Below are 19,787 nucleotides of genomic sequence, written 5' to 3' on the forward strand. Positions count from 1 at the left end.
AAAGCTTTAAATATAATCCTGGAGCATTGTAGCTCCTACAGTAGTCCCCTAATTCCTTATTGATGTTCTGCTGCTGTTCATATTACAGTTACATATTACAGTTCATATTACAGTGTAGTTTACTCAAAACGCCGGGAGCCGTGTCTGGCTCCGACCCAGGGAGACGGGACCAGGCCTCGGTACCCAGCCCTACCAACACGTCACATTTTAGCCCATTTTGACTAAGCAGTGTTGTTTTAATGCACAGCATTTCACCCCCTTCAATTAGAGAAATAAAGTACAGAAATATAATTTTACTCGCTGATGAAAATTAAACTGAAACCTTAGATGGTCTGTTAGCTCAATCAATGCCATAGCTTGCCACCTTTGGCCAATAATTCAATAATTTCATGATCCCAACACAAACACACAGCAGACACAACTAAAGTGCAGAGGATTGTGAGGCTGAGGCCTTCCCCAGAGCTAGCCACTAGCGCTAGCTCTGGTGGCTCAGGTTAACGGTCAGTCGAATCTAATCATTCGTAAATTTAAGCATTTAGAGATGAAAAATGAAAGTCTTGATTAGTGATCACACACTGGTGTGTGAAATGCAGATGTGGACGTTTTAGCTGCAGAGAATTGGACCGATGACATTTCTCCAGGGTCTTTGAGACCTTGCTCTGAAGCAAAAATCCACATTGAACATTTTGATCTATTTGCCTTAATTGTAGCTAATTTTAAATTTGATAAAACACAAAGAAACCATGCCCTCATCCAGTCCCTGCACATGCTGCCACTTTGGCATGCTCACCAGGGCAGAGGTCAAATTTGTCCCACTATTTTTAAACCGGGAGCTCACCGGATGAAACCGGACACTTGGTGACGGCTGAGGCGAGCATCTGTACCAGTGGGTTAGTTGCATCTGTCACTCTTAGTTTTTTATCCTTAAAGTTGTTATTTTTTCTGCTCATCAGGACAAAGTATTTGAAACTGAGGGTTTAAGAGTTCCTCTGTGAACGACAGCGTAGAGACGTGTAAAGCCTCGTCACGTGGCATGGAGAGCTGTGAACAAGGACATGCAACATGAGAGGTTTTAGCTGGCATGATGGTGTTGATATCACACAATACTTCCTAAAATCGGGTTTGAGTGGATCTGGTTGATCCTTCGTTCTGAGGTTCTTCAAGTTAGTCAAAGCTCTGACTTGTTCATCTTCTGGTGGATTCTCAAGAAAATCAGGTTGAAATTCCACATAAAACTTAACTGGAGTATTCCTCGTGTGTGTGTGTGTGTGTGTGTGTGTGTGTGTGTGTGTGAGAGAGAGAGAGAGAGAGAGAGAGAGAGAGAGAGAGAGAGAGAGAGAGAGAGAGAGAGAGAGAGAGAGAGAGAGAGAGAGAGAGAGAGAGAGAGAGAGAGAGAGAGAGAGAGAGAGAGAGAGAGAGAGAGAGAGAGAGAGAGAGAGAGAGAGAGAGAGAGAGAGAGAGAGAGAGAGAGAGAGAGAGAGAGAGAGAGAGAGAGAGAGAGAGAGAGAGAGAGAGAGAGAGAGAGAGAGAGAGAGAGAGAGAGAGAGAGAGAGAGAGAGAGAGAGAGAGAGAGAGAGAGAGAGAGAGAGAGAGAGAGAGAGATTGGGATTGGGTAAGACAAGGGGTCCTGCTGCTGGGAGGGGATGGCTGTCAGTTCTGGGGATAAAGGTCACGCGTCCTCCTTTTGATGGGATGGTTTGTGTGGTTTAACTGGATCTGTTTACTATAAAACACTTAAATCCAACACAGACTGGTCAGACAACGGGAACAATGGATGCCAATCCCATTTTGAGTCTGTTGGTATTTTTCTGAAAGCTCTATGATCAGAGTGGATTTCTTACCAGAAACATGTATTCTGATGTATTTTTCTCCAAGTCTTGAGATTACCCCTTTTCAATTGGACATGTTTTAAGTGTTCATCTATCCTCTATTTGTGAGTGCTTTTATAGGTTTGAAAACATTATCCGACTTGCCTGATCCCTAAGTGAGCATCAGTTGCACATCTCTGCCCGTAATAGAAACAGATCGTTTTCTTCCACTGACACAGCCGCCTCAGGGACACGGCTCCGTCCTGTTCACGTTATTTCTTCATCCATTTGTTAAGGACTTTCTGGACTTTGGACAACAGTTTGAGGCACCCGGTCATCTGAAATGCTTCCTCTGATCCTTTTCTTGCTTGTTTTTCACACTGCGCTTTTTGTGGCAGCGCAAACTGTCGGAGACCTCCAGAGCTTCACCTCCCATGGAGGGGGCACAGCTTTCCACCCACCAGGTATGTAGCCCAGTAACCTCTTTTTAGTTGACTCATTTCTTCATTTGTGTTTATTTCTTGTCTAATTTTGTTTTGATCAAATCATAAACATTTTACTAAAATAGCATGCTACTTTTTTCAACAAAACAATTTAAAAAGACTGTAGATCTTTTAAAGTGTGTGTTTGTTGAAAGGTCGTGAACTAAACCTTCTCTTGAACAGCCTCAGTTCGAAGAAACAAACTGTTACGACTGGACTGACGAACAAATTCTGGTTCAAGTCAGAAAGTGGATTAAAAACCACTCGAATTAAATCATTGATTTCCCTCTTTATTCAGGGACGTGTTTTGTTTGCCTTTTTAAAAACAGTTTCATTAAGATGACTGATTTTTCCAGAAGACCCTGATTGTTTCAGGTTTCTAGAAGAATTCACTTCAAACATTCTGAAGTATCCCTTTAAAGTAGAGACTAATTATACACCCTTAATATTTGCTTCTGAAATAATTTATGCTGTTGTTATAAAGTAGCTTTTTTGTTTCATCAGACAATATATCCTTTAAGTGGTGGTTAAATTTATTTTTATCTTACTGTTGTGTCACAGCTCATTGCACGGAATAAAAGAGGCCACTCATCTATGCAGAGTTGCAGTAAAATCATACGTCACATATTTACTCATTCTGTTGAATTCACAACTTTCCTAAAAACTTTACAATATGATTAGCTCCACAGATTCCCTACAGAGTGACTGTCACACACACACGTGAAAAACTATTTGCCCCCTTCCTGATTTCTTATTCTTTTGCATGTTTGTCACACAAAATGTTTCTGATCATCAAACACATTTAAATATTAGTCAAAGATAACACAAGTAAACACAAAATGCAGTTTTGAAATGATGGTTTTTATTATTTAGGGAGAGAACAAAATTCAAACCTACATTGCCCTGTGTGAAAAAGTAATTGCCCCCTGAACCTAATAACTGCTTGGGCCTCCCTTAGCGCAAAAACTGCAATCAAGCGTTTGCGATAACTTGCTACGAGTCTTTTACAGCGCTCTGGAGGAATTTTGGCCCACTCATCTTTGCAGAATTGTTGCATTTCAGCTTTATTTGAGGGTTTTCTAGCATGAACCGCCTTTTTAAGGTCATCCCATAGCATCTCAATAGTATTCAGGTCAGGACTTGGACTAGGCCACTCCAAAGTCTTCATTTTGTTGTTCTTCGGCCATTCAGAGGTGGATTTGCTGGTGTGTTTTGGGTCATTGTCCTGCTGCAGCACCCAAGATCGCTTCAGCTTTAGTTGACGAACAGATGGCCGGACATTCTCCTTCAGGATGTTTTGGTAGACAGTAGAATTCATGGTTCCATTTATCACAGCAAGCCTTCCAGTTCCTGAAGCAGCAAAACAACCCCAGACCATCACACTACCACCACCATATTTTACTGTTGGTATGACGTTCGTTGTCTGAAATGCTGTGTTACTTCTACGCCAGATGTAACGGGACATTTGCCTTCCAAAATGTTCTACTTTTGTCTCATCAGTCCACGAGGTATTTTCCCACAAGTCTTGGCAATCAATTGAGATGTTTCGTAGCAAAACTGAGACGAGCCCTAATGTTCTTTTTGCTTAACAGTGGTTTGCGTCTTGGAAATCTGCCATGCAGGCCATTTTTGCCCAGTCTCTTTCTTATGGTGGAGTCGTGAACACTGACCTTAACTGAGGCAAGTGAGGCCTGCAGTTCTTTAGAAGTTGTCCTGGGGTCTTTTGTGACCTCTCGGATGAGTTGTCTCTGCACTCTTGGGGTAATTTTGGTCAGCCGCCCTCTCCTGGGAAGGTTCACCATTGTTCCATGTTGTTGCCATTTGTGGATAATGGCTCTCACTGTGGTTCGCTGGAGTCCCAAAGCTTTAGAAATGGCTTTGTAACCTTTACCAGACTGATAGATCTCAATTACTTTTGTTCTCATTTGTTCTTGAATTTCTTTGGATCTTGGCATGATGTCTAGCTTTTGAGGTGCTTTTGGTCTACTTCTCTGTCAGGCAGCTCATATTTAAGTGATTTCTTGATGGAAACAGGTGTGGCAGTAATCAGGCTTGGGGGTGGCTACAGAAATTGAACTCAGGTGTAAAACACCACAGTTGGGTTATTTTTTCACACAGGTTTGGATTTTGTTCTCTCCCTAAATAATAAAAACCATCATTTCAAAACAGCATTTTGTGTTTACTTGTGTTATCTTTGACTAATTGTTAAATGTGTTTGATGATCAGAAACATTTTGTGTGACAAACATGCAAAAGAATAAGAAATCAGGAAGGGGGCAAATAGTTTTTCACACCACTGTTGTCACGAGTTGGTGTAGGAGGATGTTTTAGGACCCAAGATGCAGATACCAGATGAACGAGGCAGAGGTGGAGGATAAAGTAAAAATCCTTTATTAAGGTAGTAATCCAAAGGCAGGGAACCAAAAATAAAATCCAAAAATCTAAACAGAGTCATCAAAAACACTAGAGAACTAGAAACACTGAAAGCTAGGAACAGGAACAAGACGAGACTGTCAAGAATCACCAAAACACCGCTGACAAACAACAATGGACCGACAAACACAGTGTGACAAGACAAGGCTTATAAGCAGGAGTGAGGTGATCAGGGGAACAGGTGGCAGGTGTGAGTGGTGAGCTGGAGGGAAGGCAGGTGAAAACAATAATCTAAATGGTGAAAGGAAAACAAGCAGGAGGGCAGATAACTCTAGAAACCGGATAATTAAACAAAGACTTAGGGCAACCAACTACTAACTGGAGGGATAAGTGAGGAGAACTAAAACTATGAAAACTAAGGAGTGACTAGGAGGACACAAGAGGAGAGATCTACAGAAGGCTGGGGATACTACTGGGACACATAACATGGAGAACCTGGAGTGGGAACTGGAGGGGCTGGGGAACAAAGGGACACAGAACATGATAACTGTATATATATATATATATATATATATATATATATATATATATATATATATATATATATATATATATATATATATATATAAAATAGTTCACATAATAATAATTCACCATTTCTGATCCAATATGGGTTGACATAAATTAGGTGTTTAATTTTTTTACAGTAGCAATACATATTTCAAGAACAGACACACACACACACACACACACACACACACACACACATATATATATATATATATATGTATATATATATAATCTCGTTTTAATAAATAATTGATTCACAGCATTTTGCTTAGATTTCAAAAAAGTTAAATAAAGTTTGACTAAATTTGACCAAATTAAATTTACAATAAAAGGTAATCGTTAACAAACTCATCAGTTAGAAATACAGGACTATTAACCAATTAATTCCATTTTCTACTGTTTGTTTTGACTTTTTTCCCCACCTGCATACATTGGGAAACAGTATCCACCTATTTACCCGGAGATTGTTTTTGCCACAGTTTATGGATCTCACACTGTGGGCGGGGAGCAGCTTGTTTTACGGAGGTCTGCTGATGGTGAATTTTACTGGCTGACCTTTGACCTTCTGCAGATTGCTCATTGAAGCACCCAAACTTATGTGTCACAGAAAAAAAATGAACCGTGACTCATTGGACCAATCATCCCATATGTTCCCATCATGCACTTGATCCTGGAAGACACTGTAGCCTTAAATATGATAGTTCATTAGTCACATAGTCCAGAGTCTTCACCGCTGTGTGGTGAGGAACCATCTGTAATCAGTCTTATAATATATACTTGCATTTTATATTTAAGTAAAAGAGATCGCTTTTGCATCCCTTTCTTTTCTTGCGTATCACACTTTAACAGGAACAGAAACTAGATACGATTTAAATTAAATAAACGTGAAAGTGCTGCTCCCATTTGAATTTCTGTTCTAAAATGGAATATAAAAGACAAATTCATGATTTTATAACAACTAGAGTGCACCTGGAATAAATGACCACCCACATGTGGATTTGTAGGATGTGTTTTTCTTTAAATCAGCTAGTCATAATGTATTGAACTTATTTAGTGGGTTTGTTGCTAGCCTTTTAAAGGGCGAGTTTATATCATCATGTCTGTGTGAAAAACGTCTTAACAACTAATATTTTACTTTTTAGCATTTTGAACAACCTCAGTTTGGAGAAAGAGAAATCAGTTCTGATTGTACGGACCAGCTAATTCATTTTAGGGCCAATTTTAAAATGGATTGCTGCCATTTAAAAATAAATCTGAAAAAAAAAATCAGCAGTTTGTATAAATGCTATTTTATAACCTAGAACAACATAAATTTAAAATTACAGAATTACAAAGAACTTTATGTGGAGTGGAAACCGGTTGGATAAATCCCAGTTTAAGGAATAATAATTTATCTGTTTATTTTTTTACTGGTTGGATTTTTTTGTAATATGTGTGCCCGAATCATGAAATGCAACATTTATGACAATGTAAAGGCTGTAAGATAGAATTAGCATGAACTAAAATAATGATAATTATGTGTCTGTAGACCCATGTATGGTTGTGTTTCCACCATGTATGAACGAGGCTGATCGCTACAGCCTGGAGGCTCTGAGGAACATCCACCAGATGATGGACGATGACCAAGACGGCGGTATTGAGGTGGAGGAGAGCATGGAGGTACAAGTCCTCTTATATTTAAGCTGTTACTCACTTTTCTCTTGCAGAGTGAAGCAGTACAACAACAGGTGTTCTGCCTGGAGTTGTCAGGTGCTCCTTCAAGGATAGCAACAGAGTATAAGTTTGCTTTTTGGCTCAGTGACAAAATCAGTTTGCACTAATAGAAAACTGGAACTCTGGTGGCCTTTGTGGTCATCCTGACTGGAGTATAACTGACTGGACTAGTTTTTTAGTTGATAATGAACTTTTACATAACGAACCTAAGGCAGAGAAACACTTGTAAATTAAGGCTTCTGCAGCCATGCTTCTTCAAAATGCTGCAGATGTTCCTGAACTTTCCTAAAAAGACACATCCATGAGATGGATTTATAAGAAGTGTTCATTTGGGTGTGCTTTCCACAGTTTTCCTCAAAACAAATCCATTGGCAGTAAACCCAGAATATTTTGCATTTACAGCATTTAGAGCTTCAGGTTACAGTTGACAGGCTGACATCAGACGAGTCAACCGAACCCATTAAAATCCAGATATGCCATCAGCCATCACACGAAGCCTGTGTTTACAACTGAGAACTCATTCCAAGGCAGCTCTGACGCACTGCATCAGTTACATTTGCAACATACTTTAATGCTGCAGTGGACATAAAAACACAGACCCCCATTAAGTCTATTTAAACAACAAGGTCAACATTAAAACATTTATCAAAGGTGTCACTGCACCTAAAGAATCCAAATATTTAGCTCATTAGGCAAGGCAAGGCAGCTTTATTTGTATAGCACATTTCACACACAAGAGCAATTCAGGCCTAGTCCACACGTAGCCAGGTTTAAAAAAAAAAAAAACGAATATCCGCCCCTCCAAAAACTTGCATCCACACCACCTCGTTTAAAAAAAACTCTGTCCACACGTACCCGGATAAATACGTTGTTAAGGACATGCCAGACCTGTAGGCGGCAGTACTTCCCCCGTTCTTAACCTCGTCCTTCGTCTGTGGTCTTACGCAAGGAGCAGTAATTCCGCTTGCAAAAACAAACAAGCAAAAAGCGCTTGGACAATTGATAAAGCGAGCGCAGCACTGAGGGCATCCATGCTGTTGGCTAGTGTAAACACAGGTCGCACACGTGATGTCAGCATTTTTTTGTCGCGGAAAGTGACGTTGCGGACCTTAAAACTCCGGTTTTGTCTGTCCACACGCAGACACCCAAAACGGAGAAAACGCAGATCTTCACTTTGGCCGGAGTTTTTAAAAAGATCCATTTTCGTGTGAAAAAACTCCGTTTTCGTGTGGATGACAGATCCCCGGCTACTTGTGGACAGGGCCTCAGTGTTAGTCATTTAGGAAGTACTTTAGTACTGTTTTAGTTGTAAAAACTATATAAGGATATAATGTAATGATCTATTAAATGATTCTAGGAAGAGTAGCTAAGGCAGCATGCTGCAAAGCTAATGGGGATCTAACCAAATAAACAAATGTAAAAATGACAGAAATGTTAAAGCTGATAGCAGTGACTCATTAGGGTAACCAAGTAAAATGTGCCTCTGATCTCATATTCTCCAGAGAAAAACTAAGTTGTGATGTATCCTCAACCATAAGTGAGAAAAAGGTCTGGTTACATGTCATGACTATGTCTGCGGAGACATGCAGCATCATTATCAAGAATCTTTGTCATTGTACCAGCGTCCCGGTACAAAATTACAGTTTCAGAACAACCTGTGCAAGGTCTGACATGACAGTAACACACCACCTTACAGAATCAGGCTGAACTGTGGGCCTGCGCATACCTGGTGCTCCCATATGCAGAAGTGAAAACGTGTAACACGAGGAAAACATGGGGGAGGGAGAAAAAGGCATTCCAGAGTTACCCCTGACAGGGGGTAGCTTTGCCATGCAAACAAAACACCTCAGCATAAAACACAAAACGTCTGACAGTTCACAGAAACAAGTCTCCGAGAAGTAAGGCGGAGGGGATGGGAACCTCTTCACTTCAGAGAGAGCTGCAGCCTCCGTGAGTTAAACTTTAAAAAATAGGAACAATAAGAAATTTATACATCAACACAATAATCTAAAAATTAACTAAAAATTCACACCTCCCTCAAGTTATTTGTGTTTACTAGCTGAAGTAAACAATCTGTTGTCGGCAAGAGACGTCACGGCAATGGTAGGCAGACCCACCAGAAAAGGTCTGTGCCCCCTGCTGTCCTGGAGAAGAATTGTTTCACAACACACCAACTGAGGCCTAGTCCACACGTAGCCGGGTTTTTAAAAACGAATATCTGCCCCTCCAAAAACTTGCATCCACACCACCTCGTTTTAATAAAAAACTCTGTCCACACGTACCCGGATAAATACGTTGTTAAGGACATGCCAGACCTGTAGGCGGCAGTACTTCCCCCGTTCTTAACCTCGTCCTTCATCTGTGGTCTTCCGCAAGGAGCAGTAATTCCGCTTGCAAAAACAAACAAGCAAAAAGCGCTTGGACGATTGATAAAGCGAGCGCAGCTCTGAGGGCGTCCATGCTGCCGGCTAGTGTAAACACAGGTCGCACACGTGATGTCAGCATTTTTTTGTCGCGGAAAGTGACGTTGTGGACCTTAAAACTCCGGTTTTGTCTGTCCACACGCAGACACCCAAAACGGAGAAAACGTAGATCTTCATTTTGGCCGGAGTTTTTAAAAAGATCCGTTTTCGTGTGAAAAAACTCAATTTTTGTGTGGATGGCAGGCCAAAACGTAGAAAAATATCTACGTTTTGGCAGATCCCCGGCTAAGTGTGGACAGGGCCTTAGACTTATTCAAGGAAAACATACCTGTCAATGTGTGTCTGTGTGTGTGTACTCGTTTATACATTCAAGTGAGGACCAACGACAAGCTCTTTACCTGCAAAGTGAGGACATTTCACCTGGTCCTCACTTTGGTACAATGTTACAGAGCTCTACTTGTTAGTTTTAGAGGTATGGTGTGAGTTAAGTGTTAGTTTAGGGTAGGGTTAGAAAAAGATTGGTTAGGGTTAGGGTTAAGCGCAGTTCAGTCACTAAAATGAATGAAAGTCAATAACCTCACAACGAATGCTAGATGAGAATGTGTGTGTTTCTGTGTGTGTGTGTTCATGCGTGAAACTTGCTGATGGAGAAATACCAACTAGGCTTCATGGTTCTTCGTTTCTGAAAGAGTTCTAACATAAATTGTCGCTCTTGAAATTTATAGTGGATCTGCAACAGGCTGCACGCTGAGTTGTACATTTTAGCTGCAAATCAAAAATAGTGAAGATAAAAGACACAACCTTTGTTGTGAAATCATAAATTGTTGAAAGTGTGCTAAATCCTTGATACACAAAACACCTCACCAAAGGTACCAAAGAGGTCATTAGGACATAGAAGTAAAACCTTCTTAGACTCTGAGTCAGTCTCCAGAGAACAACTGCATGCATTTTATTTTTCACATGAATGTTCTGCAAACCCCGCCTGAACATTTTACCATGCTGTTCTCTTTGTTGTTGCTGCAGTTTATCATCGAAGACATGAAGCAGCAGCAGCAGACCCAAAAGCACAGCAAACTGCACAGAGAAGACCAGCACATCACAGTGGAGGAGCTCTGGAGGGGCTGGAAGTCATCTGAAGGTGGACATTTTTATTAAAGCTAATATTCGTCTCTAAAGGTGGAAAGTTTTACTTTATGCAACTTTGGGTTTTTGTTTGACAGTACATAACTGGACTCAAGATGAGGTCCTACAGTGGTTGAAAGAGTTTGTAGAGCTGCCACAGTATGAAAGGAATTTTAAAGACTTTAAGGCCAATGGAAACACCCTCCCTAGGTGAGACGGGGAAATGGGATGTGTAAGCATGGCACAGGAAAAGTATGGGGTGCCATTTGTAAAGTCAAACAGTCATAATCTAACAGCAATGTTTTTGGTTATTTAGCATATCATAAGAGAAAATATTGGGAGTTCACTTTTTCAAAATCATATTTTCATCATGTTATTCATACATCTATAAATGTTAAAGTTTCCAAATAAATATTTAGTTAGCAAGCTAAATATTTAATTTGTAGTTAACTATTTATTTTGCAAGCAAAATATTTAGGTCTGATCTAAATATTTAGTTTGTAAAATAAATATTTAATTCACTAACTAAATATTTAATTTACTAATTAAATATTCATTTTGGAACTAAATATTTAATTTGTAAATTAAATATTTATTTTCCGAAACAAATATTTAGATCCCAGCTAAATATTTATTTTAGAGCTAAACATTTAGTTAGCAAAATCAGTATTTGGGAAATAAATATTTAAGTCTGAATCAAAAAATATGAAATATAATGTGGAGCTAAATAATGTCGTGGAAAATTAATATGTAGCTGGTACTTAAACATTTAGCAAACATGCAAATTTGCTTGCCAATAAGCGGAAGTTGGTTACCAAAATAAAAGTTGGATCTCGCTAACTTCTTTATAAACTCTTGCTCCGAACCAGAACTTGTTTTATCTCCGGTTCTATTCTTCTGAACATGTCCGACGTATTGGCTGAAGAAGAATAGAACCGGAGATAAAACAAGTTCTGGTTCAGAGCAAGAGTTTATAAAGAAGTTAGCGAGATCCAGCTTTTATTTTGGTAGCCAACTTCCGCTTATTGGCAAGCGAATTTGTATGTTAGCTAAATGTTTAAATACCAGCTAAATATTTATTTTCCACGATGTTATTAAGCTCCACACTATTTTTTATAATTTTGGGTCAGACTTAAATATTTATTTCCCAAATACTGATTTTGCAAACTAAATATTTAGCTCCAAAATAAATATTTAGCTGGGATCTAAAATTTTTTTTTTGGAAAATAAATATTTAATTTACAAATTACATATTTAGTTCCAAAATAAATATTTAATTAGTAAATTAAATATTTATTTTACAAACTAAATATTTAGATCAGACCTAAATATTTAGTTTGCAAAAGAAATATTTATTTGGAAACTTTAACATTTATAAATGTATGAATAACATGGTGAAAATATGACTTTGAAAAAATGAACTCCCAATTTTTTCTCTTATGATATGCTAAATAACCAAAAATATTGCTGTTAGATTATGACTGTTTTACTTTACAAATGGCACCCCATAGAAAAGCACCAATGTTTTAATGTGTTTTTAAAGCTGAATAGGTTTTTGTCTCTAGGATTGCAGCAAATGAGCCTTCCTTCCTGAGTGGCCAGTTGAAAATTCTGGACCAGAGAGACAAACAGAAGCTCAATATCAAAGCCCTGGATGTGGTGCTGTTTGGAGCACCTACACGTAGGAACAAATCACCACCTTTTACTTTAGATGCCTCTTTTGTTTTAACGTCAAATATAACATCAGATTTCTTCCCTGTTCACGTTTCACAATTAAATCCTTTCTCCCACAGGCCCCCCTCATAACTACATGAAAGACTTTCTGCTCATTGTCTCCGTGGTGATGGGCGTCGGAGGCTGTTGGTTTGCTCAGGCCCAGAGCAAAGCCAGCAAGGTCCACATTGCCAAAATGATGAAAGATTTAGAAAGTCTGCAGAGAGCTGAACAGAGCCTCACGGACCTGCAGGAGCAGTAACTACTTCACTTATATTTCATTTTTCCAAATCTTATCTGCTACAATTTATTCAATGACTAGTTTGTGCGAATAAACCAAAAAAATATGAATTTCTTCAGACTGGAGCTAGCCCAGGAGGAGAAACGTAATGTGGCAGAGGAAAAGCAGAACCTGGAGGAGAAGATGAGGGATGAGATCATGGGGGCGCAGGAGGAAGCCCATCGCCTTCATGAGCTGAGGCAGGGAGCGGTCAGTGAGCTCAGTCGTCTTCGATATGCAGAGGAGGAGCTGGAGCAGGTAAGAAATGTTAATTTTCAAATGAAATCACAGGGATACATGTTTGCTAATCTTAGTTCTTTGGAAAGTTTTCAAGCAAACCTAAAGCAGATTTATTTATTATTTTTATAAATGCAAATTAGCACAGGCACAAGTATGACTTACTACAATATACAAGTGTAACATTATCTTTTGGCGTAATGTGACTCCCTCCAGCTGTAAAATCTAGGTCATCTAATGTTTCCTCCAGTCAGTTAAAAATACCACGGCCTGGCAGTCATTCTGATCATGCCTCCTTCTGGCAGGAAACGTACATTTGGATCAACAGAAAGTTGCTTTTTCTTCCTTTTGGCAAATGTTGCCAAGCAGCACCCGTGTGTCTTAAAGAAGCTGTCAGTTGCGTCAAGGGGAAAATTTGAAACACCTTTATAAAAAAAACAATTAGCAGTAAATTATAAGCACAAGTTGATTTTTTAAGTAATCCCCTTTTCAGATGTTGCACATTTAAAAGGAGAATCTCATCAACAACAACTGGTCTAAAGAACCTTTCAGGTCCCAAAATCCCAAATAAACAAACCTCCAAATTTCATTTTTAAGCTTGTGAAACATTAATTATTGACAAACATATTTGATTTCGACTTTATGGTGTACAGTTTGACTTTTACAAAGCTGAACTTTATTCATAATGAATTTTGCACTCTTGATTGATGAGTTTGTTTTAAAGCATGGTACCACCATACATCTGCCACTTACAAAATCAGAATGGAAAAAGAAACATTAATATATTCAGTATGTAGTGACTTCACAATAAAATACAAAACAAAAAACAAAAATAACCCGAAAATAGTCAAAAATATTAGTAAAATGAAATATATTCAGACGTCAGATATTTTAAGGCTGAATTTTGTTAGTTCCTACCAGTTTTCTGAGACTGCTTAGGAGGCATGATCTCTATTCAGATGAGTCAAATGAACTCATCATTTCTGCTTATGTGGTTTGAGGACTTGAGATGAGGAGTAAGGGTTCAACAGATGAGAGCAAAACCAACGAGCCTGACAGAAAAAAGCCCCAGAAGTTAAATTTCATCTAAAATAACAGGTAAAATAAAACAAAACAAGAGTCGTGTTTGTCTATAATAATAATAATAATAATCATCATCAAACTTATATAGCTCTTGTTTAGGACACTCAAAGATGCTTTCGTGCACTCTCACATTCACACACTGCTAGTGATGGTAAGCTACTTTGCAGCCACAGCCGCCCTGGGGAGGTCTGACAGAGGTGAGGCTGCCATTTGTTGCTGTTGGCCCCTCTGACCACCACCAACACAAGAAAGTTGGGTGAAGTGTCTTGCCCAAGAACACAACAGCAGAATACCCCCGGCGGGAGCTGGAATCGAACCCATGACCCTCCGATCATGAGGCAACCCGCTTTACCACCTGAGCTACTGCTGCCACTATTAGTTTGATTTAAAAAGCTTGTGATGACATTTCAGATCTTTGGAAGCCAATGAAAGTATTTTTTTATTGTAAAGAGCAAAAGCTTATCCCAACTATCTGGCGTTAACACTTTGAGACCATCGTTTGTAAATTTAAGATATGTTTTAAGTTTTTAGCCATTCGTTTGGAGGGTTTGGAGAGACAGTGCTTGGTCAAAAGCTATACCTATGTTCCTGTGGCCTGATTCAGCAGCTCATTCCAAATGACCAATATCTTGCTTGTTTAGTGGATCGTTGCTGTGAGAAGATAATATGAAACATTTGGGATTATTTGAAAAAAAATCTTTTAACTATTTATTGGTATTTGACAGGAAGTAGCTCTGACTATTTAAACAGTTCAGTCTCCAAAAAAAAAAAGCAGTACAGCTGGTTATCATCAGCATATCAGTGGAACCCTGTGGTACACTACATGTTAAAACAATAGTATTTAGTGTTGACAGCTTTAGGCCTAGTCCACAAGTAGCCGCTTTTTTTAAAAACAAGTATCCGCCCCTCTAAAAACTTGCATCCACACCACCTCGTTTAAAAAAAACTCTGTCCACACGTACCCGGATAAATACGTTGTTAAGGACACGCCAGACCTGTAGGCGGCAGTACTTCCCCCGTTCTTAACCTCGTCCTTCGTCTGTGGTCTTCCGCAAGGAGCAGTAATTCCGCTTGCAAAAACAAACAAGCAGAAAGCGCTTGGACAATTGATGAAGCGAGCGCAGCTCTGAGGGCATCCATGCTGCCGGCTAGTGTAAACACAGGTCGCACACGTGATGTCAGCATTTTTCTGTCGCGGAAAGTGACGTTGCGGACCTTAAAACTCCGGTTTTGTCTGTCCACACGCAGACACCCAAAACGGAGAAAACGCAGATCTTCACTTTGGCCGGAGTTTTTAAAAAGATCTGTTTTCGTGTGAAAAAACTCCGTTTTCGTGTGGATGACAGGCCAAAACGTAGAAAAATATCTACGTTTTGGCAGATCCCCGGCTACTTGTGGACAGGGCCTTAGACTGTCACTGAAAAAAACACATATCTTACCTCTGACATTTGGCTAGGTCCGTGGAGCACTGAAGCAGGCAGAGAAGGAGATGCTGGCCAGCTGGACAGTTTCAGGTGCTCTTCAACAGTGGCTCCAGCTGACACACGAGATTGAGGTTCAGTACTACAACGTTAAAAAGCATGGTGCAGAACTACAGCTTAACATTGCCAAGGAAGAGGTAATGTACAAAACCCTGTTTAAATCTTTAAAAGCAGTGTTCTGTGTGTAAATACATAACACATATAGGCAAAAGGGAATACTATTAATCCCGTTATCTACAGTTTTTACATTAGTCTTTGGTTTGTGCTTTATCTTTGCAGGCAGAAAAGATTAAGAAGAAGAGGAGTTCAGTGCTGGGAACTCTTCATGTGGCACACAGCTCATCTCTAGACCAGGTTGACCACAAGATCATGGAGGCAAAGTGAGACAGAAGGTTCAGGATTTATTCTGCTACATCTCAAAACACAGGGAAGATTTTATGACAAAACCTTGTGCGTCCAACAGGAATGCATTGTCAGAGGTAACAGCTTGTCTGCGAGAGCGCCTTCATCGCTGGCAGCAGATTGAACTGCTCTGTGGCTTCCCGCTTCTGAGGAATCCTGGACTAGTGAACCTCACCGCTCAACTCTACTCTGAGTCTATGGGTCTGGGGTTGTCCCGAGCGCCCCAGTCATCCCGCTCGTGTCACAGCTCCATTCATGGATCTGTAGAAGATCTTCTAGATGAGCCCACTTCTCCGATTTTACCACAGATGTCAGGTAGGACCAATGGGACCAATGAATTAAAAATCAAAACACAAATAATTTAATTACTTTAAGTTAGTAGTTCAGAGCATAATGTAGTTCCATTGTCTTCCATCCAGTTTCTCTAAACATTTAGCTATTGCTCAGCCTTCGACAGCTAAGCTTACTGTGGTTTTTAGCATTTCTGTTGAGGTTTTACATATGAAAGTCATTTTTTTTATGAAAATAGCCAGCAGCGATTTTGATTAATTTACCTAAACAAAAAGATTCAAGCATTGAGACATTTTGGGATTTTCTTTTGGGGGGGTCCATACGATAGGATTTGTATAATTTTTATATCAAATCAAGCTTTGATGAAAGCTTTAAGAGTTCACCATTCTTTTAGTATTTTATTTTTTTCCCTTGTTCTGGAAACTCGGAGGTCAATGCTTCTATTTACACAAAGGTATTAGGTAGTGCATTTGTAGAAGCTTGCTCTCTTTTTCTAGACATTTTTTCCAGATCAGTTTAAAGATCACATTTATGTAAAAATCCAAATGGCCTCCATACTTTAAAATCAACTTTGCTTCTGAGGTCTTATGATAAACACCACAAAGACAGCCTTAAAAGTATAACATCAATACCTGAATGAGTCAAAGCTTTATTGGTATGAGCTGGGCAACCTTCACAATATTTGGTAGGCAGTCCGAATGCTGTGACTGTTTAGTACCATCATTAGCTCATGTGAGTATGTTTAGCTGATCAACACGACTACCTAAAACCTATATGTTTATATAGAAGTTTGTTTGCCAAAAACACACATTTATCCCTTGTGTTTTCTGGTTTTGTTAGACATAAGGGTAGAAAATTTAACATGTTTAATATTTGCCTTCTTCCATTTCCAGTTCCACCCCTGAAGCGCTCTCCACGATTGCGAGGTTCCACCATACGTAGAGTATGTCATCCTGGGGTCGTCCCTCAGCCACCGGCTGCCCTGATTTCCCCTGACCCTGACCTTCTGATCCCCATTCGAGCCCCCTATCCTCGCTATGATGAAGGAGAGGAACTGGTCCTTACAGCTCTTAAAAAACAGTATGTTTCTCTGACCGTGATTTCACACCATTGTTTTTCATTTGAGCCTTAGAACCTGTCCACACGTAGCCGGGGATCTGCCAAAAGGTGGATATTTGTCTACGTTTTGGCCTGTCATCCACACAAAAATGGATCTTTTTAAAAAGTCCGGCCAAAGTGAAGATCTGCGTTTTCTCCATTTTGGGTGTCTGCGTGTGGACGGACAAAACCGGAGTTTTAAGGTCCGCAACGTCACTTTCCGCGACAAACAAATGCTGACATCACGTGTGCGACCTGTGTTTACACTAGCCGACAGCATGGATGCCCTCAGAGCTGCGCTCGCTTTATCAATTGTCCAAGCGCTTTCTGCTTGTTTGTTTTTGCAAGCGGAATTACTGCTCCTTGCGGAAGACCACAGACGAAGGACGAGGTTAAGAACGGGGGAAGTACTGCCGCCTACAGGTCTGGCATGTCCTTAACAACGTATTTATCCGGGTACGTGTGGACAGAGTTCTTTTTTTAAACGAGGTGGTGTGGATGCAAGTTTTTGGAGGGGCGGATATTCGTTTGAAAAAAAAAACCCGGCTACTTGTGGACTAGGCCTTACTTTAAGCTCATTGACACGTGTTTTACATGTTTTCATCTACTTTCTCTCATTCACAGAGATTCCCAAGAGAAGTTTTTGGACTCGGATTATGTTACACCTGTTTCTCTCAGCAAAGTGTTTCATACTTCTACAGCTGATCATTCTTCTAGAAGATTCTATCTTGATGAATCAGAGCCCTTCTCAGACTGTTTCGTTACAAAGCATCTGAGTGAAAAAATAGAAGCAGTTGCAGAATCTCCACTTCACAAACGTCACATAGAGGAGCATGAAACTTCTTCAGATCTGGATGTTTGTCGCAGAAAAATTACAAAAGAGAGAATATTAGATCCTTCTTTGGAAACTTCTTCGCTGAAGAGCTTTGGTGAGGAGTCCTTTGTAAACATGGTACCACAGAAGATATCAAATAATGCAAGTGAGTCTCCAATGGAAGTTTCATGTGGAAAAGGATTTTCAGATGAGCTAGAAAAAGAGTTTTCACTCCCCAAAATGGAAAAAGATGCAGGAGTGGATTTGAGGGATCTTACTTTAAGGAATGTCCACAGAGAAAAATGCAATTTACCACAGGACATGAGAACAATTCTTAGAAATGAATTAGAAGCATCAATAAATGGCAGCAGGAAGATTTCAAGAGATATGATGGGGTCATCCATGGACAGTGTTTCCAAAAAGATGACAAGAGATGATGCTGAACTTTTGCGTGAATCCAGAAGAATAGTGAGAAAGAATTCAATGGGAACATTTCAAGACACAAGTTCTTTGAAGCATCCGCTGAATACTGGTGAAAGTCATCATGAAGCATCTATGAGAGCATTAGCAAAAGACCAACCAGTTGACACTGCAATAATACCACAACAGAAGATATCTAGAGATGAGCTGGAATATTGTACAGACTCTGCTTCCAGTAAGATGCTACCCAGAGAGATGCTAGATGAACATATGGATATTTCATCCTCCACAGATATGCAAGATTTTAGTCTGGAGCCGCCAACAAGCCGAGGGTTACCGAGAAATGAAAATGATGGGTCTGTGGGTTCTCTTAGAAGGAGAATACCAAAGATTCCCAGAGATGACATCCGCAGTTCATCAGATCCTTTCCTAGGAAAAATGTACAGGGACAGAGTTGACGTCCCAATGGAAGCACCCAAACAAGTAATACTCAGGGATGAGTTGGGAGCAAATCAAGTTGAATCAAGTTCTTTACCATCTTGCTTCATACAGCCAGACCTCATGTTAACCTCCCAGGTGCCATGGAAGTCTTCATCTGATCTTCATACCGTTGGCCCTCTTAGCCAGCTTGTGTATGATGGAATCCTAGAGAAGTCATGCAGCCCTACGGCATCCATCCCAACCAACTTATCGGCCTCCACGCCAAATTTGCCTCAGAGCAGGCTGCACCCTGAATTTGAATCACCTGTGCCACCACTGAAGGATGTGTTACCACCACTTGCACCACCCCCTGAAAGTGGAGATGATAAAAACAAAGACAGGGATAAAAGCAAAAAAACATTAAAGCTCAAAAATCTTTTTAAAAAGAAAAATGAGCCTCCTCCAGAGAAGCTTCAAAGTGGTCTTCAGAAACTCTGAGCTTATGGAATCAGAAACTGGAGCTTGGGAACTCCTTTACCTGTACTTACCTTTTGATTTGGCTGGTTGTTCAGCTTAGGCCATAAGAGCTGAGGAGGAACGCTTTAAGCCTGGTTTATGCTTCTCCGTCAGCTCCGCAAGGGACACACACGCACGGATTGACAGAAGCGTTTTGCTCTCATACTTCTCCGTCTCCTGGAGAGTGTTGCAAAGCAATTGCCCGGCAGGACAACAGAGGGCGTAGCGCTGTTCTGTGGTATCCTGTCATGTACCGGTCCAAGATCGTGTGTTTATATTGTGTTTTTTGTGTATATATGAGACTTTTAACATGTACATATTTGTCTCTCATTCTTCCACCGCTTCATGCGCTCCCCACCTCTAAACCCACGTTTCCTGTCATTTCCGTCCACAAATAAAACGCTTGCTGCGCATCTTTTCACTCCTCCAGTCACGGGAGAATTAAATGTTCATATTTTTAGAGTTTTTTCGCGAGGTATTCTTCAAGCTTCTCCGTGTCTGCCGCTAGTTATCCTCGGCTCTCTTTGCAATGGCGGCGCTGT

General features: G+C 40.1%; 1 protein-coding gene across 1 annotated transcript; it reads left to right on the forward strand.

Moving 5' to 3' along the window:
• Positions 1-1,923: 1,923 nt before the first annotated feature.
• LOC107381667 (stromal interaction molecule 2) lies at positions 1,924-19,455 on the forward strand. Its single transcript, XM_015953461.3, has 12 exons — positions 1,924-2,272; positions 6,761-6,891; positions 10,392-10,506; positions 10,589-10,700; positions 12,056-12,171; positions 12,284-12,461; positions 12,564-12,741; positions 15,260-15,421; positions 15,564-15,664; positions 15,748-16,001; positions 16,871-17,057; positions 17,700-19,455. The coding sequence occupies exons 1-12, from the start codon at positions 2,152-2,154 to the stop codon at positions 19,225-19,227; spliced, it is 3,183 nt and encodes a 1,060-aa protein (XP_015808947.3). The 5' UTR covers positions 1,924-2,151; the 3' UTR covers positions 19,228-19,455.
• Positions 19,456-19,787: the final 332 nt, after the last annotated feature.

The sequence above is a fragment of the Nothobranchius furzeri genome, chromosome 7, assembly GCF_043380555.1.
Source record: "Nothobranchius furzeri strain GRZ-AD chromosome 7, NfurGRZ-RIMD1, whole genome shotgun sequence".
Lineage (NCBI taxonomy): Eukaryota > Metazoa > Chordata > Actinopteri > Cyprinodontiformes > Nothobranchiidae > Nothobranchius > Nothobranchius furzeri.

Coding starts and splice junctions, on each gene's coding strand:
- LOC107381667 (XM_015953461.3), top strand. CDS start 2,152: ATGCTTCCTCTGATCCTTTTCTTGCTTGTTTTTCACACTGCGCTTTTT. Junction 10,507..10,588: donor GGGCTGGAAGTCATCTGAAG/GTGGACATTTTT, acceptor TTTGTTTGACAG/TACATAACTGGACTCAAGAT. Junction 17,058..17,699: donor CTTACAGCTCTTAAAAAACA/GTATGTTTCTCT, acceptor TCTCATTCACAG/AGATTCCCAAGAGAAGTTTT.